The 24,340-nt window shown below is 38.7% G+C and overlaps 3 protein-coding genes across 6 annotated transcripts; all 3 read left to right on the top strand.

The window, feature by feature from the left end:
* Positions 1-1,932: 1,932 nt before the first annotated feature.
* On the top strand, positions 1,933-9,963 carry LOC103713221 (large ribosomal subunit protein eL20z-like). 2 transcript variants are annotated; one of them, XM_039131599.2, is made up of 4 exons: positions 1,933-2,577; positions 5,525-5,603; positions 5,816-5,930; positions 9,735-9,963. In XM_039131599.2, exons 1-4 carry the CDS (start codon positions 2,340-2,342, stop codon positions 9,792-9,794), a joined length of 492 nt encoding a protein of 163 aa, XP_038987527.1. In that variant the 5' UTR covers positions 1,933-2,339; the 3' UTR covers positions 9,795-9,963. The 2 variants fall into 2 exon arrangements, with proteins under 2 accessions (XP_038987527.1, XP_038987528.1); XM_039131600.3 differs by having other exon boundaries at positions 2,107-2,577; positions 9,715-9,963.
* Positions 9,964-11,410: 1,447 nt separating this feature from the next.
* LOC103713222 (large ribosomal subunit protein eL20) lies at positions 11,411-16,712 on the top strand. 3 transcript variants are annotated; one of them, XM_088704728.1, is made up of 5 exons: positions 11,411-11,562; positions 11,712-11,827; positions 11,929-11,992; positions 13,151-13,533; positions 16,396-16,712. In XM_088704728.1, exons 1-4 carry the CDS (start codon positions 11,548-11,550, stop codon positions 13,490-13,492), a joined length of 537 nt encoding a protein of 178 aa, XP_088560854.1. In that variant the 5' UTR covers positions 11,411-11,547; the 3' UTR covers positions 13,493-13,533; positions 16,396-16,712. The 3 variants fall into 3 exon arrangements, with proteins under 3 accessions (XP_088560854.1, XP_088560855.1, XP_008798296.1); XM_088704729.1 differs by having other exon boundaries at positions 16,386-16,712; XM_008800074.5 differs by lacking the exon at positions 16,396-16,712 and having other exon boundaries at positions 13,151-13,636.
* A 1,870-nt stretch (positions 16,713-18,582) lies between these two features.
* Positions 18,583-24,340, top strand: LOC103713223 (ATP-dependent caseinolytic (Clp) protease/crotonase family protein). The gene is made up of 15 exons (XM_008800075.5): positions 18,583-18,917; positions 19,053-19,136; positions 19,224-19,292; positions 19,398-19,458; positions 19,605-19,678; positions 19,774-19,857; positions 20,042-20,126; positions 20,436-20,521; positions 20,793-20,914; positions 21,003-21,063; positions 22,889-22,987; positions 23,394-23,495; positions 23,622-23,663; positions 23,843-23,949; positions 24,069-24,340. Exons 1-15 carry the CDS (start codon positions 18,894-18,896, stop codon positions 24,121-24,123), a joined length of 1,155 nt encoding a protein of 384 aa, XP_008798297.3. The 5' UTR covers positions 18,583-18,893; the 3' UTR covers positions 24,124-24,340.

The raw sequence follows: 24,340 nt of genomic DNA, 5'->3' as shown, positions 1-24,340 counted from the left end.
CAAAAGAAAAAGAAAAATAAAAAAAGGGATTATAAATCTCTCACCTACTTACACAAGGATCCACGAAGAAGCCATGCAGCGTTGTCAAGTGGGGTCATTATTAGAACCATGATATCTTGTTTAATTTTACGTGGTTGCAATGATGCCTTAGGGACAAAGTTGAGACTCGAGAGGGAGAGATTTGGTTTGATATCCAATCCAACTATTTGAATGGGATGCATAGTGACAGGTGGATGTTTATTGCATGTCTATTAGATGAGATGAAAAAAGAGATGTTTCTGAAGCTTCATTCTTCTTCAGACAAACAAGTAGAGCATTGTTAGTGCAGAACTAAAATCTTGAACAATAGAAGAGAGTAACTTTTAGCATGTAACTCTTGTATTACCAAGCTCACCATTACACTCCATAGAAGCTATAGGGAGGAGTTACACATGCTATTTAACTTTTTTGGATGATGTTTTTATGTTAGAATATTATTTCTTTATCAACCGAAAATATCTTAATTTTCATTTTTTTCAAAAGAACAATCATCGTGTTGAATAATATTGTACATATATTTTTGGGTACATATGTTGAATAAAGTAATTGCCGGCACCTATGATCATAATATTCTGATCCAAACACACACACATATATAATGCAATACTGTGATGGCTTGTATAGAGAATATTTATCACAAAAACAACCAAAATGCTTAGAAGGTTTATCCAGATTGTTGCATTCTGGACATGAACATAGACAATGGTAATAGATTGCAGATTTATCTTCAATGGAGATAAAAGCGCAATAAGGTATCTTGAAAATAACCATGTCACACATATAGAAAATGTATTAAAAATTTATAATTATTGTAAAATTATATTGCACACCGATCACGAACGCTGAAAAAGTATATATGGATGGTTGTAATATCGCATGTTACTAAAAATATTCTATTGTTTAAATAATTAATGATATATATTTGAATGCATTCTCTTTCTTAGAAGAAGAATCTAACTAAATTAGATATAATTTTTATTATAAGTTCCAACTTTCCTTCCTCTTGCCCAATGCTGGCAACGACAACAGCGTTGTCGGAATATCGCATATATTGCACGAATCGCAGGACAAGATCACAGGTAACCCGACTTAGAAATACACAAATGCATCCCCAAATTTGCAGCCTACCGCCAGAGTGGGTCCCGATGCATTCTGAAGCCCGATGTTCTCCGAGTCAAAACTCAGAGTCTACATTTATAGTCCGTAAACGTCGTAATCCAACGGCAATATCCCCACGTTCCTTGATTCGACGGACGACAATACCTAGAAATTAACGTGCTTCCCAACTCAGTTCCCCGAACAAGTTCACAACTCGCCACAAAATAGGGTTTGTAGAAGAGCAAATCGGGAACTCGAACCAAAAATAAAAGTTCCGTGCTCCCGTGATTTTTTTTTTTAATTTTTATACAACGACAATTCACACCCACCGCAGTTGGGTGTGGGCAATAGAGTCAGAAAATAAGAGATAGCTCAGAGGCTGAGGCACAGACACCTGACCTCCCAAACAAAGACTCCTGAGTGATGGGCAGCGAATGAAGCAACCGCGTTGTTCGTCTCCCTGTACACATGTCTGGCCCATGACGGATTATCCACGCCCATGAGTCGGCGAACGTTACGGATCAGCAATCTCGACATGATGTCGGGCTCCATATCTCGGATCCACGTAATCACCATGGCCGAGTCCTCTTTGAGCAGGATCCGGTCAGCACCCAGATTGTCTCGTATAGATGATTCCCTCCCATGCTGTCTTGAGCTCCACGTTGACTACAGAAGTGTGGAAGATTCGTTGGTCCCCTGCCGCAATCAGATGGGCGTCGTGGTCTCTGATAACAAAATCCACATCTCCAATGCAGCTATCATCGCCAACACTACCATCGAAGTTCATCTTGAGGAAGCCGGAGATGGAGGTTCCATGAGACTAGATGATCGTAGGCGTTATATGAGCAGTAGGGGAAATCCAGATTTTCCCGATCAACTCCAAGGATACCGATGAAGCACCGCGGATTATCTCCTCCATGTGAAGAAGAGCCTTTTGAGCTGCTAGAATCGGGTGCACACTACTACCCTCAAAGGTTCGGGCATTCTTGGCTGGCCAGCAGTGGTAACGTGGGCGTTAGTATCTCTGTTTCTAACAATTGGGGGACAAGACCTGGGAAGCGTACCGGTACTCAAAACCGCGGCGAGTTTCATACCAAAGGGAGAACAAAAAGTTGGTAATAAGATCTTTGGATCGAACGCCGCGGACGACGGGGAGAAGAAAAAAACCATCCCCAAAAAAACCCTAGAGAGAAGAAGAGAAAATGAGCGAAGACGACGGGAAGAGCCGGGGAATCATCGGCGATCATTACGACGGCGGTCACCACCAGCATCACCAGCAGTACGGGGCGTTTCAGGGCGGCGCCCCGGGCTATCCTCAGCCGGCGATCGGGTTCCCTCAGCCGGCGCCTCCGCCTGGGGTCGTTCCCCCGACATCTTATCCTCCCCCTCCTTATTCTGCAGGCGCTCCCTACTATTCTCATGGTTACCAATCCGTTCCAGGTATGTCTAACCACAGATGACATACGAAATTTTAGATAAATTTCTGTTTCAATTGGTCTGAATCTCTTGTTTTTTTTAAGAAGAATAGCCTTCAAAGCGATAATTGCTATAGTTTGGGGTTACCTTTACGATAGGGAACTAGTGAGATTGTGACGGGGACGAATATTTTACTTCTGAAATGAGGGTCTTTTGATATAATTTGATGGACAATTGAGGATCGGATGATAAGCCAGGTTTCTTGATTCGTCGGGGTTCACAACACAGTTGGGTTGGATTAGTTGGGGTTGAGTTGGTTCAGGAATTTGGATGATTTTCTGCTTCTATATTTGATCAAATTTAAGCTTTGGCATTGAAATGTGATGCCATGCCCTTCTGGGTTATTGGCAACACTTACATTTCGTTTTGGGAATTCAGCACTGAAGAATTTAGCCGGAAGAAGTTTTAGACGTGACTTTGATATGATTAGGCTAGTTCATAATACAGTTAGGGTGCATTTGGTTCACAACCGGAATTGGAATCGAAATGGAAATTGGAATGGCCATATTTCTCAATGTGTTTGGTTTGTGACCGGTATCAGAATCAGAATTGGAATCAAATTTTGGATACTAGAGGAGAGTATGGAATGGATTTTGCGGGATTGGGGCACTCCCATTCTTCCTTGGAATCGGAATGGCAATAGGACTTCCCCCAGCCAAACGGCTGGAATGGAAGCTGTTCGTTCCCATTTCCATTACAGAGTCCAACTCTTTCCAACCAAATATGCCCTTAATGTGCATTAGACTTTTAAAAATTTTCTGTTTTTTTTTTTTTTTTTTGTTTCCTTCTGAGTAATATAGGTAATAAGGCATTTGACAACAAGATGATGAACTGGATGAACTCCTATGGAAAACCAGTGCTTTGTCCACCTAGAATATAGCTAGGTCTTCTGTACATTGCCCGACAGTTCATTATCTCACCGATTTCCAAGCTGCTGTTCGTTTTTGCCTGTCAACCTCCAATCTTGACAGTTGCATCAAATTCAAACTGGTCATGGATCAGATCAATATCCCCTCTCAACCCCACCCCCCAACTTTTTCCAGCTGAAGTATGGCAGCGATGCTTGTGAAGGCTGGTCATCCAAAAGCAAACATGATTTTCCTCTTTTAATCATTATTGTATCAATTCCCATTAAGAATCTGAAACAGTGATATGATCTTTTCAAGTGAATCCAAAAAAATTAACAATGTAATTGCAGCTGTTGCAAAAAATGCGAATCCAAGGACAACTTAGCTAGACCTCAAGTCACTTCACACAGCCACCAAGAAAGCCTTAGTAGAGAGTTCTGACACTTGGATAATTTAAGGTACGGAGACCAACTTCATCTCTTCATCCACATAAATGGTGAGGTTATCCTGTGAAATAAATCAATTCTTTGACATTACTGACACGGGGAGAAAATCAACCTCACGAGGTTTCAACAATCAAGTTAGTTGTACGATTTTCACTATTCTCTAATTCAGCACTGAAGAATTCAATAGGAAGAAGTTAGAGATGCGATTTTGATATGATTAAGTTAGTTCATAATACAGTTAGGGCGTGTTAGGTTCATGACCAGAATCTTAATCGGGATCGGAATAGAAATCAGAATGGCCATATCCCCCAATGTGTTTGGTCCATAACCGGAATCGGAATGAGATTTGAATACCAGAAAAGAGTAGGGATTGGATTTTGCGAGATTGGGGTATTTCCATTTTCCCTTGAAGTTGGAATGGAAATGGGACTTACCCCAGCCAAACGGCTGGAATGGGAGTTGCTCATTTCTATTCCCATTTCAGAGTCCAACCCCCCCCCCCCCCCCAATCAAACATGCTCGGAAGTTGGAATGTGCATTAGATTTCAAAATTTTTCTGTTTTTGTTTCCTTCTGAGTAATATAGCTCATAAGGCATCTGACAACAAGCTGATGAACTAGATGAACTTCTTTGGAAAACCAGTGCTTTGTCCACCTAGAATATAGCTAGGTTTTCTATACATTGCCAGACAGTTCATTATGTCGCTGATTTACTAGCTGCTGTTGGTTTTTGACTGTGAAAGCCTCCAAGTCTTGAGAGTAGCATCAAATACAAACTGTTCGTGGATCAGATCAATATCTTTTTTCCCCCTTTTTCCAGCCGGAGATGGCAGCGATGCTTGTGAAGGTTGGGCATCCAAAAGCAAGCATGAATTTCCTCTTTTAATCATTATTGTATCAATTCCTACTAAGAATTTGAAACAGTGATATGATCTTTTCAAGTGAATCCACAAAATTTAACAATGTAAATGCAGCCGTTGCAAAAAATGCGAATCCAAGGACATCTTAGCTAGACTTCAAGTCACTTCACTCAGCCACCAAGAAAGCCTTAGTAGAGAGTTCTAACACTAAGGCATGGGGACTAACTTCATCTCTTCATCCACATAAATGGTGAAGTATTATCCTGTGAAATAAATCACTTCTTTGACATTGCTGACATAGGGAGAAAATCAACTTCACGAGGTTTCTACAAACAAGGACGTATCGGTTCCATATTTATTGACAAGTTAGTTATACTATTTTCACTTATTCTGTAATTCAGAGTTTGCTATGCATAATTTGTTAATTTCCAAGCATTGTCCTTCACTAATCTTTAATGTTCTAAGTTGTATATGCATGCGTATATATATCTTCATGCTTGAGTGCATATCTATATATGGGGAACTTGTCTTGTATTTCTGAATCTGTAAAAAACAGGACACCTTTCCACATATGATTTATGAAAGCGAGCTTCGCCTGGTTGCTGCTTGGGATGAACATATCTAACTATTCCATGGTCTTAGTTGATAAGACTTTGGGCATATTTCTCGAATAAATAACTATATATCATGTGAAGAAAATTATAGATATTTGACTGCTTGCATTTAACTATTTTCTTTGATTTTTCTGATTGCTATAGGTTATGCTACAGTTGCTGAAGGAAGACCTTTAAGAATGCCACGCCTTCCCTGCTGTGGCATTGGTATTGGCTGGTTTTTGTAAGTAATCGTAGTTTCATTCTTTTTAAACTATAACTGATGCTTTTGAAGACTAAATCTGTAGAATTGTATCATTTGCTGGATGAAATTGCTGGTCAACTGCTTAACCTTCTTTTTCTTGAACTACTTCTGAAAGTGAAAAGCATTGATTCAAGAAGTTTGCTAATATAAGTGGGTGGCTAATTATGATGTTTTTATTTTAACCTTGAAAGGTTTATCATTGGCTTCTTTCTTGCTGCTATTCCCTGGTATGTTGGAGCTTTCATTCTACTTTGTGTCAGAATAGATTACAGAGAGAAACCAGGGTTCATTGCTTGCACTATTGCTGTAAGTAACATATCTAATCTAGCTTCCTATGTAAAGCTTATATCTTATTTCTTCTGATTACTTCCATTATATGTTCATATGCTTTGCTTGATCTGAGTAAAATATGGCAATCACAGCATTTTGCTTTTATATCTATTACCTATACTCACTAACTTAGATTTTAGTTGCTGTTGGCTTCATTTTCATTTTGATGCCTTCATCTTTATAGCCATGGTCCTCCATTGATACTTACAGAACAGCTTGCAAAATGGAATTTGGTTTTTATTTTAAGTTGCATAAGAATTTCTACCATGCTCAAACACATGGATATGCTTTATTACCAATCCATGTGATGCTGATATAAACTACTGTTACTGATATTACATCATAGTTCTGTGTATCTTTTGAAGTCTAATTGAGTTTAGGAAGAAGATAAGAAGTTGATCTAGGAAATTTTTCTTTGATCGTGCTCAGGTGTGAATCCTAACACTTAAGAACTTACATCGACAATTGAGTCATATGGTAAGAGAAAAAAGACAACTGCTATTATTTTCCACAATTTCTTAACAGAATATGACTATATGGCTTGACTAACAAGTTCCTTAGTAGTATAATAACCTGATTTGGACCACAGGAATTCAGGAAAGTAAAAAATCATCAATAGCCATAAGTTATACTTTTGATTTACTTGTCAGTAGGTTTTAACCAGAAAGCTAATCTTCTTAACAATCTTTCAGATAAAATCGATTAAACAAAAACTATGTTGTTGGAGGTCTGAGGGAGAGTATCTACCTGCCTTAAATGGATATTTACGTCTAATTATTTCTTCTTGAAAATTTAATTCAAAATCAAACCTGCTCCTTCTACATGAAAGTACATTAAAAAAACGATATGAAGCAACCCCATAAACTAGGGTATATGTACTAGGGAATTATATGTTTCGTGGTCTTTGATATGAATCACATGGCATTTTCTTAGCTGCAATTTTTGTGGAATGCCTTTTTATATGTGCATGTAAACTGGATTCGAAAATGACCAAGGTAAAGAGTAATTTACAATTATCCATTTTGTTTCTCCAACCATTTTTCAAGTTCTCTTACTCTGAAATTGTTCTGTCATCCTCCAAGTTAGCTTTTAATGGAGCATTTGTTACAACAGTGAGATAAAAAATCGTCACTTTGTAGAATATTTGTTTTAATTCCAATCTCTTAATTTTCGCAACTGTTTCTTTAGATCTTGAAATTGACAAAATCTGCATGCTTCTTCATGAAATGCACCCGGATGTTTTGTATATTGTTCTAGTGATACAAGTGGCCATAGAACACATGACTATTAGGGCTAGATTCGAAATATAACATGTATCTCATGTGCCGTTGTGAGTAAAATCATACAGTTTAACCGGCATTGCTTACTAAATAAGCGATTTTTATGAAAATCAAGTCAGGTTTTTTGCAGTACTTGTATTTGCCTTATAGTGATAGAAGTACTTCCGGGATGAGCTTTGAGGAATTCTGTTTGTGCCTGCGATATTTAGAGAATTGTTTCAATGCCTGTTATGTCTTGGAACTATGTTGTTGTCAGATTCCATCCTCATACAGGCAGCTGTGATCGAAATCAGACTCAATTAGTTGGATTAGGTACTCAATTTTGCCATTTTGGTCTGTTTATGACCTGTATTTAATTACTCAGCAGCAAGATCAATTCAATTTCATAATAATCCAAATTGAATTTGTTATTACATTATATAAACTATTGATCAAGATCTAATAATGAATACATTATTGATCTCCCCCATCTCCACCATGACTGCAAGGGGAGGTAACAACCCTATGTGGTACCTATCCACTGCTCACTCACTGGTCACATGTGTACGTGCATGTTTCTGTCTTCTTAATCCTCTCTTATTCTCTTCCTTACCCTAGTCATAGTTCCGCCACCTCCCACAGGTTACGGGTAACCAGTGATTGACTCGTACCCCTATTTGTGACCCAAATCTCTCAGATTCCATTGAGTTATACTGAATTTATAGATTGGAAAGTTGATTCTTCAGATTGACATTTGGCTTATTTGTTGGATTACTAGATTTGGATGATAGAGCCTAGCTTTTTGATCCATTTACAGGCCTACCTAGAGTTAGAGCTGATCATGGGCTAGGCCTCGGGCGTAAACTCTATTCATTTTTAGTCGGGCTTCAGGCCGGGCCTATGTAAAATTTGATATTTTCTGTGCCCAAGCCTAGCCCATGATCAGCTTTACCTGGAATGCACCGATGAGTTAGGTTTTCTAGAAAATAAAAATTATGGTACTTGTTCTCTTCCTAGCTCAAGCCTGAACATTGTAAGCCCCCTTTAAGAAAAATAAGGAAAAAAGAAAAGCTAACATTGTAGGCAGGCAATGTTTCATGCACACAGTGGTTAGAAGACTATCTTGTCACACAGAAACCTTAAGTTCTTAACCTGTTATGATGTAACATAATTGATTAGAATTGAGGTTTTAGGAATTAAGCTTGTAGGGGGCCTCGATCAGAGGTTAGCTACTTCCAATCCTCAATTTTCTTGGTTGGTTAAAAGATTATTATTTAGGAGTTTCCTTGCGAAATTATTGGTGCTGGAGCTTCACAAGGAGATAATAGTGACAGTTCCTAAAAGTTGGTGTATTGCCGTCCATAGCTGCTTGCATCTGATAGTCATACTAATCAGGTCAAATTTTACTCTCTACAATAATATTGTTCTTGAAGATGACAGACCATATATGCTCATCTTTTGGGGGTGGAGGGGTTGGTTTAATGACTGGCTGCCCAATGTTACAACAATGTGCGCATAGGCTTCTTGTTTTGCTTCTCTGTTTTGATGTTTTAGAGTGAATAAGCTAGAGGCTTCACTGTCTACGAAATTAATCTTTTATATTTTGTTATAAAAGATTAATTAGTAGGACTACTGGAGAAGATGGATGATAGCAAAGGCCTCCATGCGGACCACGACAATGTCTAATTCAACAAGGGTGTTGAAGCTTATGTTTCCCTGACAGGTGGGTCTGGTACGACTGCAATGAGGGTCTGTCTTTTCCCTTCCATTTGGCAAATAAGGTGCAATCTTGTCACACCCTTCACCACCCCTCACACACCCTTTACCACCCCTCCCCTACCCAAATGCCAAGGTGTTGTGATGGAGCACATGATTCCAAGTTTGGAGGGCTTGGCTAGTCCAGGGGCAATTTCTCATATTGAAGTGCTTTGGTGGTATCTCTTCCTTGATTCAATAAAATGACATGCAACTTCTGGAACATCATTCAGCCTGTCATCTGTTCTAATTCAACCCTTGCACTTTCTCAAGTCTGATTCTAGTTTATGATGTGAACCAGGTCTAAACTGGTAGAACTTATGACCTTTTGGTATTTCATTAGTTGCATTATATGTAAACTAGGTAGTTGTCATGAGAAAATTTAGGTTTATGTTGTGGGTTTAGAGCCTTATTATGGGAAGATCAAACAGAGAAGGGTAAGATATAAAAAGTGGGTATAGAACTTGTTTAGGTAGGATCTGTAAAGAGTTTGTGCTGAGCCACTGACATAAAACTTGGCACCCTATAGAGGCATTCTTGAGTTACTGGGCAACAATTGCTGGTGTTTAAGATACTTAATATTAATATATCTCTATTCCAAAATGGTCAATCCTGAAAGATAGCAGCTTCAGGTTTTCCCCGGACTGATTTTCTTTTGTCTTCTCAATGTATTTATGATTCAAAACTCTATTTTCTTATGAGAATGGAATGAATATATATATATATATATATATTATTAAATTAAGCTTTGACTTGTCTTGAACAGGCCATTCTTGCTGCAATTGCTATTCTTCTAGGGGCAACAAAAGGAGCAGATATATGGTGATTCATCTACAAGCTGCTGTTCGACACCTATAGTATGCATGTTCATCAAAATATTAAACTCTGTAAACAATCAGAAGTTATTTATTCAATATGTAAGCCGGTGCGGATTTTGTATTTGTTAGTATGATTGCATGCGACTAAAGAGTGATTAAAATTCCCGTGTTCTGCAATTGTTTCTTTCATATTTTACCCACTCCCCATATTCAGTTTAGATTTAATCTTGGGAAGGTCCTTATAACTTTGCCCTCGCTATTTTTATCATCTCTTGGACATGAAAGAAATGAAATATCAGAAGCTTCTAGAAAACACCTTCAACGGTGTATGGATGCCATAGGAACTGATGGAAAGAAAAATCTTCTGATATTATTGCAGTATCTTGTTATTTATCACTCTTATCTTCCTTTAACCTCATCTTGTGCGATACTAGCAGGGGCTTCATAGGTTTAAAAAAGTTATGCTCCTCAAATCTGTACTGCATGTTCTGGATTCGGTAAGAAGGAGCATTTGGTAAACGGCAATGATCCAATTAACATTTGATACATGTGTTTTGCTTTGACATATTTTTGGCTATGTTCTGCCTTATGAAAATCCAGTTAACGTTTGACATATTTGTTAATTGGATCAAACAGCGCAACAGAGAGCACCAACGACCATGTTTGCAGTTGTGATAGGAGTAGGATTTTCCATTAATTTCATAAGGCACAGATGGATGACTGTATTTGTCTAAAAAGCTCGCTAGATCAAATGCACAACATGTGGTTAGGTCGATGCTTTCTTTTTCCCAATTATATGGCCGATTCTGAAAATAATCTCAATAAAGTACTCTATATTAGGAATGCTGAAGAAGTTAATATATACGATTGTGCAATGATGGATAAGCAATGGTGATCCTGTTATAGCACTGAGTTATTTTTTTGGGTCATTGTATATAAAGAATGTGTGCGTCTATACCATGTGCACTATATTTTAAAACGTTGATAGTTGATGTTCAAGTACTCCAACATTATAGATGAATGTAGGGATATTTTGAGTTACTTTTATCTCTACGATGTCAAGACAAAGAGTGTTGCTGTTTTTTTTTTTTCCTGATAAGACGGATGGATCATATATATCCGCGATGAATATATCCAACAAAATCAGAAAATAAAATATCGTAAAAAGCAACCAGAGTCACCGACAAATCAATTCACAATGTTCCTCCAGAGTGCTCTACCATATAAAAGACATCTCAATCTGTAACCCTGTTCACAGGGATATAAACTCCCTCGAAATCCTCCAAATGTCGTGCAGGAAGGGGAAGTGCGAGTGTTGCTACTATTCATTTCTGAGCTTTTTCACATACTTCAGGGGGCTAACCATACGGCATGGTTGAGCTGTTCTTCCAACCACAATTCAGTATGGAGCTTCGGCTTCCCTATCAAGCTTTGTAGGAAAGCCCAAGACAAATGCACAATTACAAGCCGCCTAATAACTAGCGGAAGACAAGATTGGGTTAAGGTGTCACTCCTTAGACGAGCGCAGGCCAAACAAATTGCACCCAATTTGTGGGGCGTGCAGCACGAAATGGGCCCGTTAAAGGAAAGCCCAACATCTCCTCTGGGCCAATTTCCTACCCCATGAGGGTAGCCGATCTCCAACACTAGCCATCCGACCATCCCCAAAAATGCACTATAAATAAACCGCTTACTCGATCCGGGGTTCAGCCGCCAGCGCTTCACCAGGAAGGGGAGGAGGAAGCGAAGGCGACATTTAGGATGGTGGCGTTTAGGGTGAGTTCCTGCGTTCCCTCTTCCGTCCAATCCCATAGATTTTGGTACTTTGATGCGGTCTTTGATTCCCTTTTCGATTCTTCGCGTTCTCGAGTCTTTGGAACTGATGATTTCTAGCGTTTTGTTGGTTCTTTGCTCGTTGATCGCAGTTCCATCAGTATCAGGTGGTCGGGAGAGCGCTCCCATCTCCGACCAATGAGCATCCGAAGATCTATCGGATGAAGCTGTGGGCGACCAACGAGGTCCGCGCCAAATCCAAGTTCTGGTAGGCGTTCGAGAACCCGATCCACAGAACTCTAAATCTGAGTCTTTTTTAGGTATTTAAAAAACTTTTTCCAATTTTTGGTTTACCATTTTGCACAATAGGTATTTCTTGAGGAAGCTTAAGAAAGTCAAGAAGAGCAACGGGCAAGTACTGGCGATCAACGAGGTTGTCGTTCTTTCCCCTCTTCTGTTTTAGCTTCGATTCTTGAAACTTTGATCTGTGAACTTCCTTTTCTTATTAGACTTTTTTTTTTTGTTAAGATTGATGGTGTTTTAGTTTCAGTTGGAAACTGATGGAGCATTTGACAAACTCACACCATCCATTTCAAATGGGATTTCTCCTAGTATTGTTCCTTTAGTAGTCTGAGAGTATTGAATTCTATCACCAATATGTTCTCTCCTTCTTATGTACCTGAGATTTGCTGGTCTGAGTTATGAATTTTGTTGGCTGATTGAACTCGGCATGAGTTGCTTCCATGAGCGTATTCTTCTTGATTATACTGGCAAGATGAGGGGATTAAGGGAAAAACATTTATTTGTATGAAATCACAAGGATCCTTTTTCCTGATTCTTCTGTTCTCGTCAACTGCTGGATGCTTGGAATGACATGACACAGTTGTTGAAATGGATATTCTAAGCTTCTAAAGTGCAGCGTCTGAAGTGTTTCGTTTCCTTATGCTTCTGAGAGCGAATGATCTAAGGCTGACTTTTATTAAAAAAGAGTATTTTCATGTTGATTGACAGAAAGGTCTTTCGATGATTTTTCATGCATATTTTCATGATGAATAGTGAGGCTTATTTCCATGTTGACAACATGTAATTGCAAATTGTTGGTACTTAATTGTCCCAAGCGTTTGACAACATGCTTTATATATCTGTCATGTTCTAAATTATGAATATAAACAATCATGCTTGATGCATAACGTGCACGTTATTTCATACTCAGTGGATTGCTGCTTGGCTTAGGAAAAAACTGAAAACAATTAAGGGATCAATTGGCTGGAGGCACCATTACTTAGATTTAAGGGGATGATAGTGGAAAATAATTGGGCTCTTGCCTGATTCTTTCTTTTAAAAAGGCAAAGAACTACTGAAACAAATAGTTTGCCAAGTCACTTATGACTGCTAGTGCAATTTTGTGCTTTATAACTAATATTCGGTTTTATTTGTATAGCCTGCTTTCCTCAATACATCAATCACTTGGCTTGCATACTAGTTCTAGTATATTAATGGTTTGATCTGCTTATGAGTTTTGGTGCTTGATTTTTCATGGTGGGTTCATTTTCCTTCTTATAATTTATTCCAACTAATATGGGGTTTTTAGATTTTTGAGCGAAAACCAACCAAGATCAAGAACTATGGAATTTGGCTGCGTTATCAGAGCAGAACAGGCTACCACAACATGTACAAGGAGTTTCGTGATACTACTCTAAATGGTGCTGTTGAACAAATGTACAATGAGATGGCCTCTCGTCATCGGGTAAGGTCTCACTGTATACAAATTATCAAAACAGCCACAATCCCTGCTAAGCTTTGCAAGAGAGAGAATACCAAGCAATTTCATGATTCCAAGATCAAGTTTCCCCTGGTGTTTAAGAAGGTTAGACCACCAAGCAGGAAGCTGAAAACCACATACAAGGCATCAAGGCCAAACTTGTTCATGTAATTTATCTTGCTTGATGTTCTAACATGAAGGCAGAAATTCAAGTGAGTCTAAAGTTTATGCAGTGTTTTCTTTTGTTTGAAAACTTATTTAGTGAAATATTTTTGGATTTATCATATTTGTGGTTGGAAATTTTGGTTTACTTCATTTAATGAGTTATATTTTGGTTTTCTAAAGTTTTGTGATTGGATATCTTGGAAATAACAGCTGAGGTGCAAGGTTTGGCTAGTTTAGCAGTTCTTCTGGACTACCTCATATCTTAGCTACTGCTTGTTATCACAGTGCATTCACATGCTTTCCATCTTGTACTGAATGCTTTTGAACTGGTTTTGCTTACTTGAATGCATTTGATTAATAAGCTATATTTAGCTTTTATGAAAGGATTTTATGGTTTTCAATGTTTCTTTACCTTAGTAAACTAGCCTTGCTTTTGTATGTGTCGCATTATGGCTACATATGTACTTAGGTATATGTCCTGAAAACTAGAAAATGCCTCTTGGTGTGTTAAATGTGTTCGCCTGCAATTATGTGGTTTTTTTGAAGATTTTAGCCAACGTGAGCTACCTATTTAATTATGTTTGCTGCATTCCTCTTATCTGCCACTCAATAATGGCAGAGTGACATGCAGAATATTTATACGACAGCATTCCAAATTCTTTTGATGTGCATACCTTCTCATCATTAGGCAAAGTTTAGGACATTACATAGCAGGGCAACTTTGCCGAGGTTACCAATTTACAATTTGGTTTCCTTTTTTTCCCTGTTGCCTATATCTCTTGGTGATCTGGTGTTTTAGTTCCATTTGCCTTCTAGTTTGGTTGATGACAAACACCACTTGCCAACATTCTATTATTAGCAACCTCACACATTGCTTGTCTTGTTAGATTAGAGGCACATAAGTTGGTACGGCTTGTGAATATGAAATTGCTTGACATTTCAAACATTGGCCTCCATCAGATGCCCCAGTATCTCAACAACTCATATCAGCAATTATCATATGTTTGGATTTGCTTTCAATTGCCTCTATGCAAGGTTCGTCGTTCGGTACTGGACCCTGTAATGGTGCCACACTAGCACAATGTCGGTATGGTATGATACTGAGTTTTTTTGGCGTACCAACACTCGGTACGCCGCCTGTATTGGGTATGGTTCGGGCCGGTACAGCATACAATGCCTCTATGTATATACTCTATCATGTTTATTTGCTAGATTTGCCAATGTGGAGTTTTAGATTTACCCACTTTTTCCCCCTTTGATGCATATAGAGCAACAATGTTGGTGAGGTTGCTAGTTTTCTTTGATGTTTTCCCTTTTTTCTTTTTGCTCGTATCGCCATTGTTTTTGGTGTGCTTGTTTGCTGTTGTTATCTGCATTGTTTGGTTGTTCTAGTTTGTAGTATGTGGATGCATTGTTGTATGATAACTATGTGATACCATAGTGTCTCAACTATTGCAATTTAGATAGGGGTGCAAGTGAGCTGAGGAGCTCGCAAGCTGCTCACGCTCGACTCGAGTTTAAGCTTGACTCGACTATTACCGAGCTCTAGTAGCTCGAACAATTTTTTGAGTTGAGCTTGGCTCGAAAGCCCACAAGCCTATTCGAGTATATATATTTTAAATAATATTATATTTTATTTATATTTAATTTAATATTTTAAAATGTAATATTATGTTATATTTTGTTTTGACTATATTTTTTTAATTATAACCAAAGCTCGAATTCGAGCTTGAACTGGAGCTCGAGTATGATTCGGTTGATATTCGAGTCTAGTCGATCTCGGATATTGCTTTCTTTTTTTTTTTTATAACTAAGTCGAGTTCGAGTTTGGATATTAAGGCTCGATCAATCTTAGGCTGAGTTTCGAGCCTAAGCATTTTGAATTGAGTCGAGCTCGATCCTCTAGTTATTTGACTCGGCGGCTTGATTGCACCCCCTAAATTTAACTTGGCCGTATGTGCCTTCTTTCAGCTGGAGCGCAGACTTAATTTGTTAACATATGGTATAAATTAGCTGCTGATTGTTGGATTTCAATGAAGTTTGATTGCAGAATTTGTTAAGTACAATGTTGCTTCTAGTGTTAAGTACAATGTTTTTGTAGTGACTATATCTACGTTGTAATGTAAACAAATTTGTGATATTCCTGTATGCTGCAGTACATACGAAATGCAAGTAGTATGAAATTAAATGAGCTGGAAGCCAACTCTACAGACCTGTAATCCCACGAAGAGCTGAACAGAATTATATAGGCGATACCTGCCTCCTTTCTGCTCAAACCACACTTCTCTCCACTTCTGCACATATTTGATGTGAGTCCTCAACTCCCATGTTTGAAGGGCTTTTAAGTCTCTATGGATGGCTTTTTGCCGTCTGTGCCTATAGCAGCCCTGGAGGGAGAAAACAAGCTAATGAGGGTTTCACTGAGACTTGGGTATCTGCATTTGTTCCTGCAACCTTATGTCCCGCAGCTGACCTTAGAAAGCTGATTTATTTCTCTTTTTTCAATTGAAATATTACTTATGAATTACCAATGTTTTATTTGCAAATAATAATGATTCAAAGTGGAAACAAGATTTATTTTAGAATCATACTGTCCTTTTGCCTCTGAAGTCTAAATGCTGAGTAGGTGATGAGGTAGTTGTCAATTAATTGCTACAGTAATCATTGTTTTAGAATATATAATGATTTTATTACCGACTCTGCAGCAAGATACATTTAATCACTCTAATGGTATTCTTTCTTCTATCATTATTTAATCATGATATTTTTGTAATGTATCTAAAACTCCACCAGCAATTACGTTGATTCTAGATTGACCATTTGCTTTGGCTTGTGAGACGAGATTAATTTGTTTTACATAGTCGACATCCGCCCAATTGCCAATGATCTCACTCGACAGCTCGTGTTAGGTGACCATCAATATCATACTAATATCGGATTGGGACTGGCTCGAGCTTTTTAGATGCTCCTCAGTCTTCAGTCGACCAGGGCTAATTGAGGAGCTTTACGATCAGTGAAGTTTGCTTATTGGCTGGTCAGGCTGTTTACCAAGTGGTTCGTGCGTCATGATCAGACCCTGTTGCAATTACGATGACATTACTTGCCTTCAAGGGAGATTGTACGCCTGCAAATGTAATCCTGTTGCCAAGTTGTAGAAAAGCATAATAATTCTGTGCGCTCTGTTGTTTATTGTGGGCCTAATAAGATGTATATAAGTCATCTAAAATACCTGTATGCGCTGAAAAATCTAATTACACTGGCTAAAAGTGAGATTTTTTTTTTGAATTTTTTTTAAAAATAATTTTTTTATTAAGAATATAACAGATATTTTATATAATTTGTTTTAAAAAATGAATGTTTAATTAAATTTAAGTCATTTTAAAACGTGTTTTTTTTCTTATGATCAATTAAATATGTAAAAATTGACATCATATATCTAATTATTAGTTGTCAGAAAAAATATTTTAGAAAGAAAAAATTATTCCTACAGAAAGAAACGGTTCCATGCGTTATCCTTAGCCGGTAGTCCTCTTCGCTCCTTTTTTTTTTTTTTTTTTTGACATTTAAAAAGTATGATGGAGTTGCTCCTTGATGACTTTGATCCTGAAGCTTGTCCTCGATGCGACAAGAGCGGTGCTAACCACGGACCCTGGCCAGGTCTCATTGGTTATCGTTGGGTTACTTCAAACGCCTAAAATTCACCCTCCTCGTATCATATTTGTTAAATTATTTTATAAAATTTAGATTTTACAACTACTTAATCCGCATCCTTAATTTTTTAATTTGTTTTTGTTTTTCTTCTCCTCCGTGGAAACATATACTTTGAGGTAGACAACCGGCATTCAGGTAAAACCAGAACATTGTAGCGGGCTAGAATTTTCATGAAAAGATGAAAAAATATTAATTTTAATGATAGTACATGGTTATTTTAATCATAATTCATTATTAACCAAATCTTTGTCTGGGATCCACGCTAAATCCACGGGGATTCTATGCCGGTAAACTTCACAGCACTCGTGGATGGAGAGATTAATGTCATCAGCAATGCAAATAAAGTATTTATATAAAGAAAACATGACTTCTATATGACGTACATACCTCCATAAGTCGAATTCTAGTATGAATACATTTAATGCAGTCAAAAAAACAAGATGCCGCCCGAACCGCTAAAAACTCCTCCACTATCAATGAGACCTTCAAGCCTATGGTACCATTTGCTTTACGGTAGATATATGCGTGGCCACTTAGAAGTTGCCACCTTTGAGCGATGGGCTGGTATTTCTCAGATGTGCAGCATAGCTATTCAGGTGTTTTGTACAGCTTATCAGATATGGCTGGCCAGAAATGTCCGAGTTTTCGGTGATAACAACTCATCACTACAGTTCGTGATGGAGCGAGCTCGAGCTCTGGCAGCAGAGATCATACATGCAGACCTAGCTCATAGATTTTTGATAGCTCGGAACATCTGAGCCCTCCGTACTACTTCGGCTGCTCCACATAGGGTATTCTTTATCTAGGAGCCTCCACTCTCGAACTTTCTCAAGGTCAATTTTGATGGCTCAGTTTTGGATGGAGGTAGAAGAGGAGGGGCTGGATTCGCCATCAAGGGGCCGAGCTCTAGTGTGGTGGCAACGGTGGCTGGCAGATTTTTGACACCTCGGTTCCTGGAGCGGAGCTGCGGGCGGCCTGGATGGGTCTGTATTACGCGCAGCGAGTGCTTCAGGCGAGTTCAGTCCTACTGGAGGGAGATTTAGCCATTGTGATCAGCTGGGTTCGAAATGGCTTGAGCAGCTATGGGGGTGTTCACCCCCTGCTCCGCAATAGATGGCGAAGGAGTGTGTCACATTTCAGACCATACATGTATATTGCGAGGCCAATGGGGCGGCCGACTGGGTGGCGGCATATGTTGCGGGCCACTCAGGAGGTACCGTATGGTCTGGAGAGAGAGAGATGCCCGGAGCACTTTGGGGCCTTTTGTTTTTCGATTTTATTGGGTGTATTCATATCCGGGAAGTATGAAATATCCCCCCCCCCCCCCCCCCCCCCCCCCAAAAAAAAGAAAAAGAAAAAGAAAAAAGAAAAAAGAAAAAAAAGAAGTAGGCAGCCGCGATCCTGGGGAGCCGAATGGTTGTCTGATGGAGATCTACAGGTCGTCTCTCCCAGTATCTTATGTTCAACCTGCCCCAAGATGCTAATAGTCAAACCGGTACCTACCACCAAGACCCACCTGCCTCGCTCCCTTCCATCTAATACCCACCCCACCCTCCTTTCCTCCTTCCATTTCTCCTCTCTCACCAGCAGTAGAAGGCAGGCAACTTTACTAGTTGGGTTTCTGCAGGTTTCTTCCGCATCGCTCCTGATTCCTCTCTAATCTGTTTGGCGCTTCCAGTTCATTTTAGCGCTTCAAATGGCTCAAGAGCCTTTGAACGAGGTACTCGATTCTCTCTAAAAAAAAAGCTCGATATGGGGATTCTCCGAGCATCGAGATATAATAGATTCCCCTTTACTAGAATTAGAACATGTTCGAGTTCCGGCTGCTGAATGGGTTTAGGCTGTTGTCCGACAGGTTGTTCTTGGAGAAGAGAGAAACCATGCGAGGTTGATCACCTTGAACCGGCCTCGCCAATTGAATGTCATCTCGTCGGAAGTGGTAGGCCTATATGCACCGTTTGTATTCCAGCCCCAGAAACGATTACATTTATATTTACTCTGGATTCATAAATGCAAATGACTGCAGGTTTATCTACTGGCTCAGTTTCTAGAAAAATGGGAAAAGGATGATGATGCAAAGTTGGTTATATTCAAGGTTGCTGTCAATAACAGGATTTTCTTTTGATCTTTTGTTTTATTGCATTGATTTTGTTTAGTTTGATCTCGATCCGATGTTGATATGTATATGAATCTTCTTTAGGGTGCCGGGCGAGCTTTTTGTGCTGGTGGGGATCTAAAGATGTTCTATGAAGGGAGATCAGGTTCGCATGCAACAAAATAAAGAACACTCCTCAGAATTTTAGTCGTTTTTTGCTTTCTTTGAGCACAATTTATACTTTATCTGGTTCCATGTTTCATGGTTTTGTTGTTGAGGAGTTACTCATGAGTAGTGTTATTCTTTTGGCAGATGATTCCTGTCTTGAAGTTGTGTATAGAATGTACTGGCTTTGCTATCACATACACACATATAAGAAAACCATGGTAGCTTCTTAACTCTGTCGCTATTTCGAAGTTTGAATTGCTTTTGCTAAACGTTTGCCAAATTTGTATGGTGATTTACTCTGTGGTTTTTCCAGGTAGCCCTTGTTCATGGACTTGTCATGGGTGGAGGTGGAGCTATGGTCGTCCCTTTGAAATTTTCTGTTGTCACAGAGAAAACCGTGCGTACTGACTTACCCAAACTGCATATTGGTTGGTGTAAAAAGTATAGACATTCTTGAATTTGTAACCTGAATTTGTGCTTGCTTATTTCTGGCACTTCCCTTCATCTTTTAAAGCCAAAGTATGTTACAGATAAATTTCAAAGTGTTGTAAACTTCCGTGTTAAAATCTTCTGATATGTAGGTCTTTGCTGTGCCCGAAGCAAGTATTGGACTTCATACTGACTGCAGCTTCTCCTACATTCTTTCACGGCTTCCTGGATATTTGGGTAAGCTTGTAACTAAATGAATATAAGTGGCACAAAATGTTTTTGCTGCTCCCCACCCCCTCTCTCTGTTATTTTTGATGGGAGTGGAGAGTGCAATTATAAGAGCACCTATCACTTTGCAAGAAGTTTCATATTGTGATCTCGACTCTGAAATGGTATTGAACCAAAAGCGCCAGCAGCAAAAGATACATATGTATTTACTGATAATTATTACCGCTTTCCTCTGCGTGCACCAATAATGATGAACACCACCATATACATCTGTTATAATGCATTTGGTTCCGTGCACTTTCTTGGGTAAATTTACAGGGGAATACTTGGCTTTAACTGGTGCAAGGCTAAGTGGAAAGGAAATGGTTGCTGCTGGTCTTGCAACCCATTTTGTCCCATCTGAGGTAAGAACAACTTTTGATGTTCATTTGCTTCTTTTCTGACCTCATTTAGATAAAGCCAAATAGTTCAATAATTCAATTGGTTCATACAAGGTGATAATGTGAATATGCTTGGGTGAATATATATGCCAAATCCATGCCCTTGTTGTACCTGCAATTAGTGCCATTTGTTTCCTCCATTCAGGGTTATTGTGTTCGACATCAGTCACAATTTTTCAGTGATAGACAATAATTCAGGCTCTTTTATAACATGACATTTGCATGTACTTGGCAGAAACTGCAAGAGCTTGAAAAACGTTTACTGAGCTTAGATTCAGGTGATGAGAATAAAGTCAGATTAGTAATTGAAGAATTCTCGGCTGCTGTCCAGCCTGATGAAGAAAGTGTTTTAAACAAGTAACAAGGCTTACTTATTTCTAAAGTAGAATGTATATATTCTTGAAAAAATGAACTAACATATGAATGCTAATGTTCACTTTTGTAGGCTTTCAACAATCAATAAGTGCTTCTGTGGGGACTCTGTGGAGGAGATCATTAAATCATTTGTAAGTTTTTATAGATGCTTGTCCATTATCAGCTTTTTAAACCCAATTTTGCATTACCTATCACGACAATACATCTTGAGCAAGGTTTAGATCGTCCATAGCGTTCTTGTCTCTTGATTCTTCTGTTATAATTGATCTGCAGCAAGGTTCGTTGAGCTGGTACCGAAGGTTGTGTTGGCTGATGACCAGTTTGGCACGATACAGACCCGTATCGTGCCACTATTTTGTTTCGAAATAGGGGTGACCCTTTGTAGATGAGATGAGGGCTTTTGAGCCCTCTCTCTCCTCCATCCCTCCCTCCCTCCTTTGTCTCTCTCTTTTCCTCCTTTGCACCCTCCTATTAAGCAAAAATTCCATATGCATCACAGTCAGGAGACTCTTATACCTTTCATGACCTTGTAAGCAAGACTGCTCATTGAATTCTCTTAGCCCACGCTACTTTCAAGTAAAAGTTAATCTAAGAAAGAAAAATAATGGTGGCTGGAGAATGCCACTTTTTGCGAGACCACATCTCCTTAAGAGAGCTTTCCAGGAAACATTGGGTGTTTTTGTATGCAAAGGCCATAGTTTTTACAGAATTTTTTGGCAAAAATGACAATTTTAGTGTGGAAGACTACTTAGCTATGAAGATAATAAATAAGTTGGAGTTGAAAGGAACTGGGGCTCCAACCATTGTATGGACAAACCTTCATATAATATAGTTTTGTTACAGTTACACGTAGTGGAATCCAGATTCCTATGTTGGACAGCCATGAGTAACAAGGTAGTTGTGGCGTTTAGCCAAAGACAAGTCCTAACTCATATGTCATTATGTGCATAGAAAGGGATGGCAGATCATTTACTTCGACAAATTGAGGAAGTAACTAAATTTTGAAGTGACTTTCACTACATATTTTTGTCAGAAAAATTGTAAATTTGAGAGAGATAGGGGGTTAGATCAAGAGGACATCTCAGAATTTACAGCATGGTTAAACTGCAGATCATAAAGTCAATATTAGCAACATAGTTTCTTGAAAGCAATCTCCCTTGAACTGCATGTATTAGCAACAACTGTTAAATAATACTCATGTTGATTTCATGGTTTCTATCTCAAGTTCTAAGTAAGTTTCTTGCCTAGGTGGTGAAGCACCCTGCCCTTGGCATATCCATCCACTATATAAACAAAGAATTAATATATCTTTTCCACTCTGGCTTCAACATGTATTCGAGGAATTTTTTTTACATCCTCAACAGTTGGAGACCTTTAAAAGTTGCAAACATGGCTTGCTTTATATTCATATTGTTCTGTTCTCTGCCACCTTAAATTGATCTTCTGGCGAGCCTGGCTCTTCCTTCTTTAGTTATCACCTTTTATGGTTATTTACAGATGATATTTTTTATGTGAAGACCAATATAACCTACCGAAATGAAACCTGCTACGGCATAACAACACCAGGTTTTTGGATTGGCTTTATGGATCAACATATGATCCATCAAAACAACCTGTTTTGCATGATAGGCAATTAATCTTATGTGCCAAATTCCTAGCCAGTGCACCTTCATGCAAGAGAGGAACATGTCACAAACAACTACCTTATTTCACAGTTTGAGCTCAGGCAACTTAGGAGTCTAAATGAGCACGTAAGGCAATGCTTGATATAGGATATGTTGTTCTTTAAGGCGCAGGTGTAAAACCAAAATGCCGACAGAAACATATTGTTAAGGAAATTATAGAAGAATGATATCATTACTGATCCATATGTCACGGACTAAATTGCATCAACACATGACATGTGACATCATGACTTATATGTTCCTTATAAATCATATTTTGCTTTTTTTGTAGGGATCTGAAGCAGCCATAGAAGGAAATGAATGGATAGCTGCAGTGCTCAAAGGGCTAAAAAGATCATCTCCCACAGGGTTGAAGATAACATTAAGATCGGTAACAAGTTTCGATACCTTCTTTGTTGCGACATATAAACCCCTAGCTACTGATATTGAAAGGATGTTTTGTATACAGTTTGAATAGGAGAAAGTAAATCTACATATATTAAATCATGTATGCATCCTAGGTAGTTGGTAAATGCATGTATGTGAGCTCATGCATATTTATATAGAGTAAAGATGCAACTAAAGCTTGGAAGTTGTTATATGTATGTAATATGTTAACAGTCAGTCATTTTCATGAGCTTCTTTGTTATAAATGAATATACAAAAAGTTTGTCACAGAAGATCATCTATTTTATTTTGGCATAATTGGGTTTTTCATTCTATAAACATATATCTTGAGGGAGAACAAGGGTGTCTATCATTCCATTTTGTTTTTACTCCTTTTCTTTTATGTGCAGATTCGAGAAGGAAGGAAGCAAACACTGCCTGAGTGTCTGAAGAAAGAGTTCAGACTTACCATGAATTTGCTAAGATCAGTGATCTCTGGTGATATATATGAGGTATCGGGGAGCACTGTAGTTTTCCTGCAACTCCTTTAGCTTATACAGCAGCACTTAGATTCTTTTTCCATCCGCTGAATGTTTTACACATTTTCGCTAAAACTGATGTATTTTTTTCTTGCCAAGGGCATCCGAGCTCTTAGCATTGATAAAGACAATGCTCCCAAGGTACCCCCCCCCCCCCTCTCTCTCTCTGTGTATGTGTGTCTGTCTATCTGTGCACGTGTGCACGCATGTTTGTGGTCTGTCTGCACTTACATGTCTCTGTTTCTCCATGCGTGCGCATATGCATGAATGCACTAATACACATGCCATGCTCAATCTTTTTTTCTTTTGCAATTATGCAGTGGAATCCATCAACCCTTGAAGAAGTGACCAATGAGAAAGTTGACCTCATTTTTGAACCATTTAGTGCTGAATTGGAACTCAACATTCCAGCTGAGGAATCATGCAGGTCATACTCATTGTGACAACCTCTACTTCACACATACTTCTAGTTCCTTCCTTTTTCCTGAGCTGGTACTTCAAGTTCCTTTTACTTAACCTGTTAATTTCTGATCTATCAATTTACAGATGGGATGGCAAGTATGAAAACTCAGTCTATCCAATCCTGAAAGGAAAGAATTGAACCAGAATAACCAGCTTCCTGTTGTTGGCTTGGTTTTCTTTGATTACCACGAGTGATGTACTCAACTAAATAAAAGTGTGTTGCAGCATATGAGCTGGTTCTTGAGTTTTGTTTATCTCGAACTAATGTTGTATTATTACATATAATATTTAATCAAGGTGATATGCCGGCCTCCAGAAAGGCTGGCCGGTGCCATGCTTATGCAGTTACACAGTAA

This window comes from Phoenix dactylifera, chromosome 9 (assembly GCF_051530095.1).
Source record: "Phoenix dactylifera cultivar Ajwa chromosome 9, Ajwa_hap1_PhDact_Kaust_v1.1, whole genome shotgun sequence".
Classification (NCBI taxonomy): Eukaryota; Viridiplantae; Streptophyta; class Magnoliopsida; order Arecales; family Arecaceae; genus Phoenix; species Phoenix dactylifera.
The sequence above is the reverse complement of the archived record's forward strand: the minus strand, read 5'-3'. Positions and strand labels throughout refer to the sequence as shown.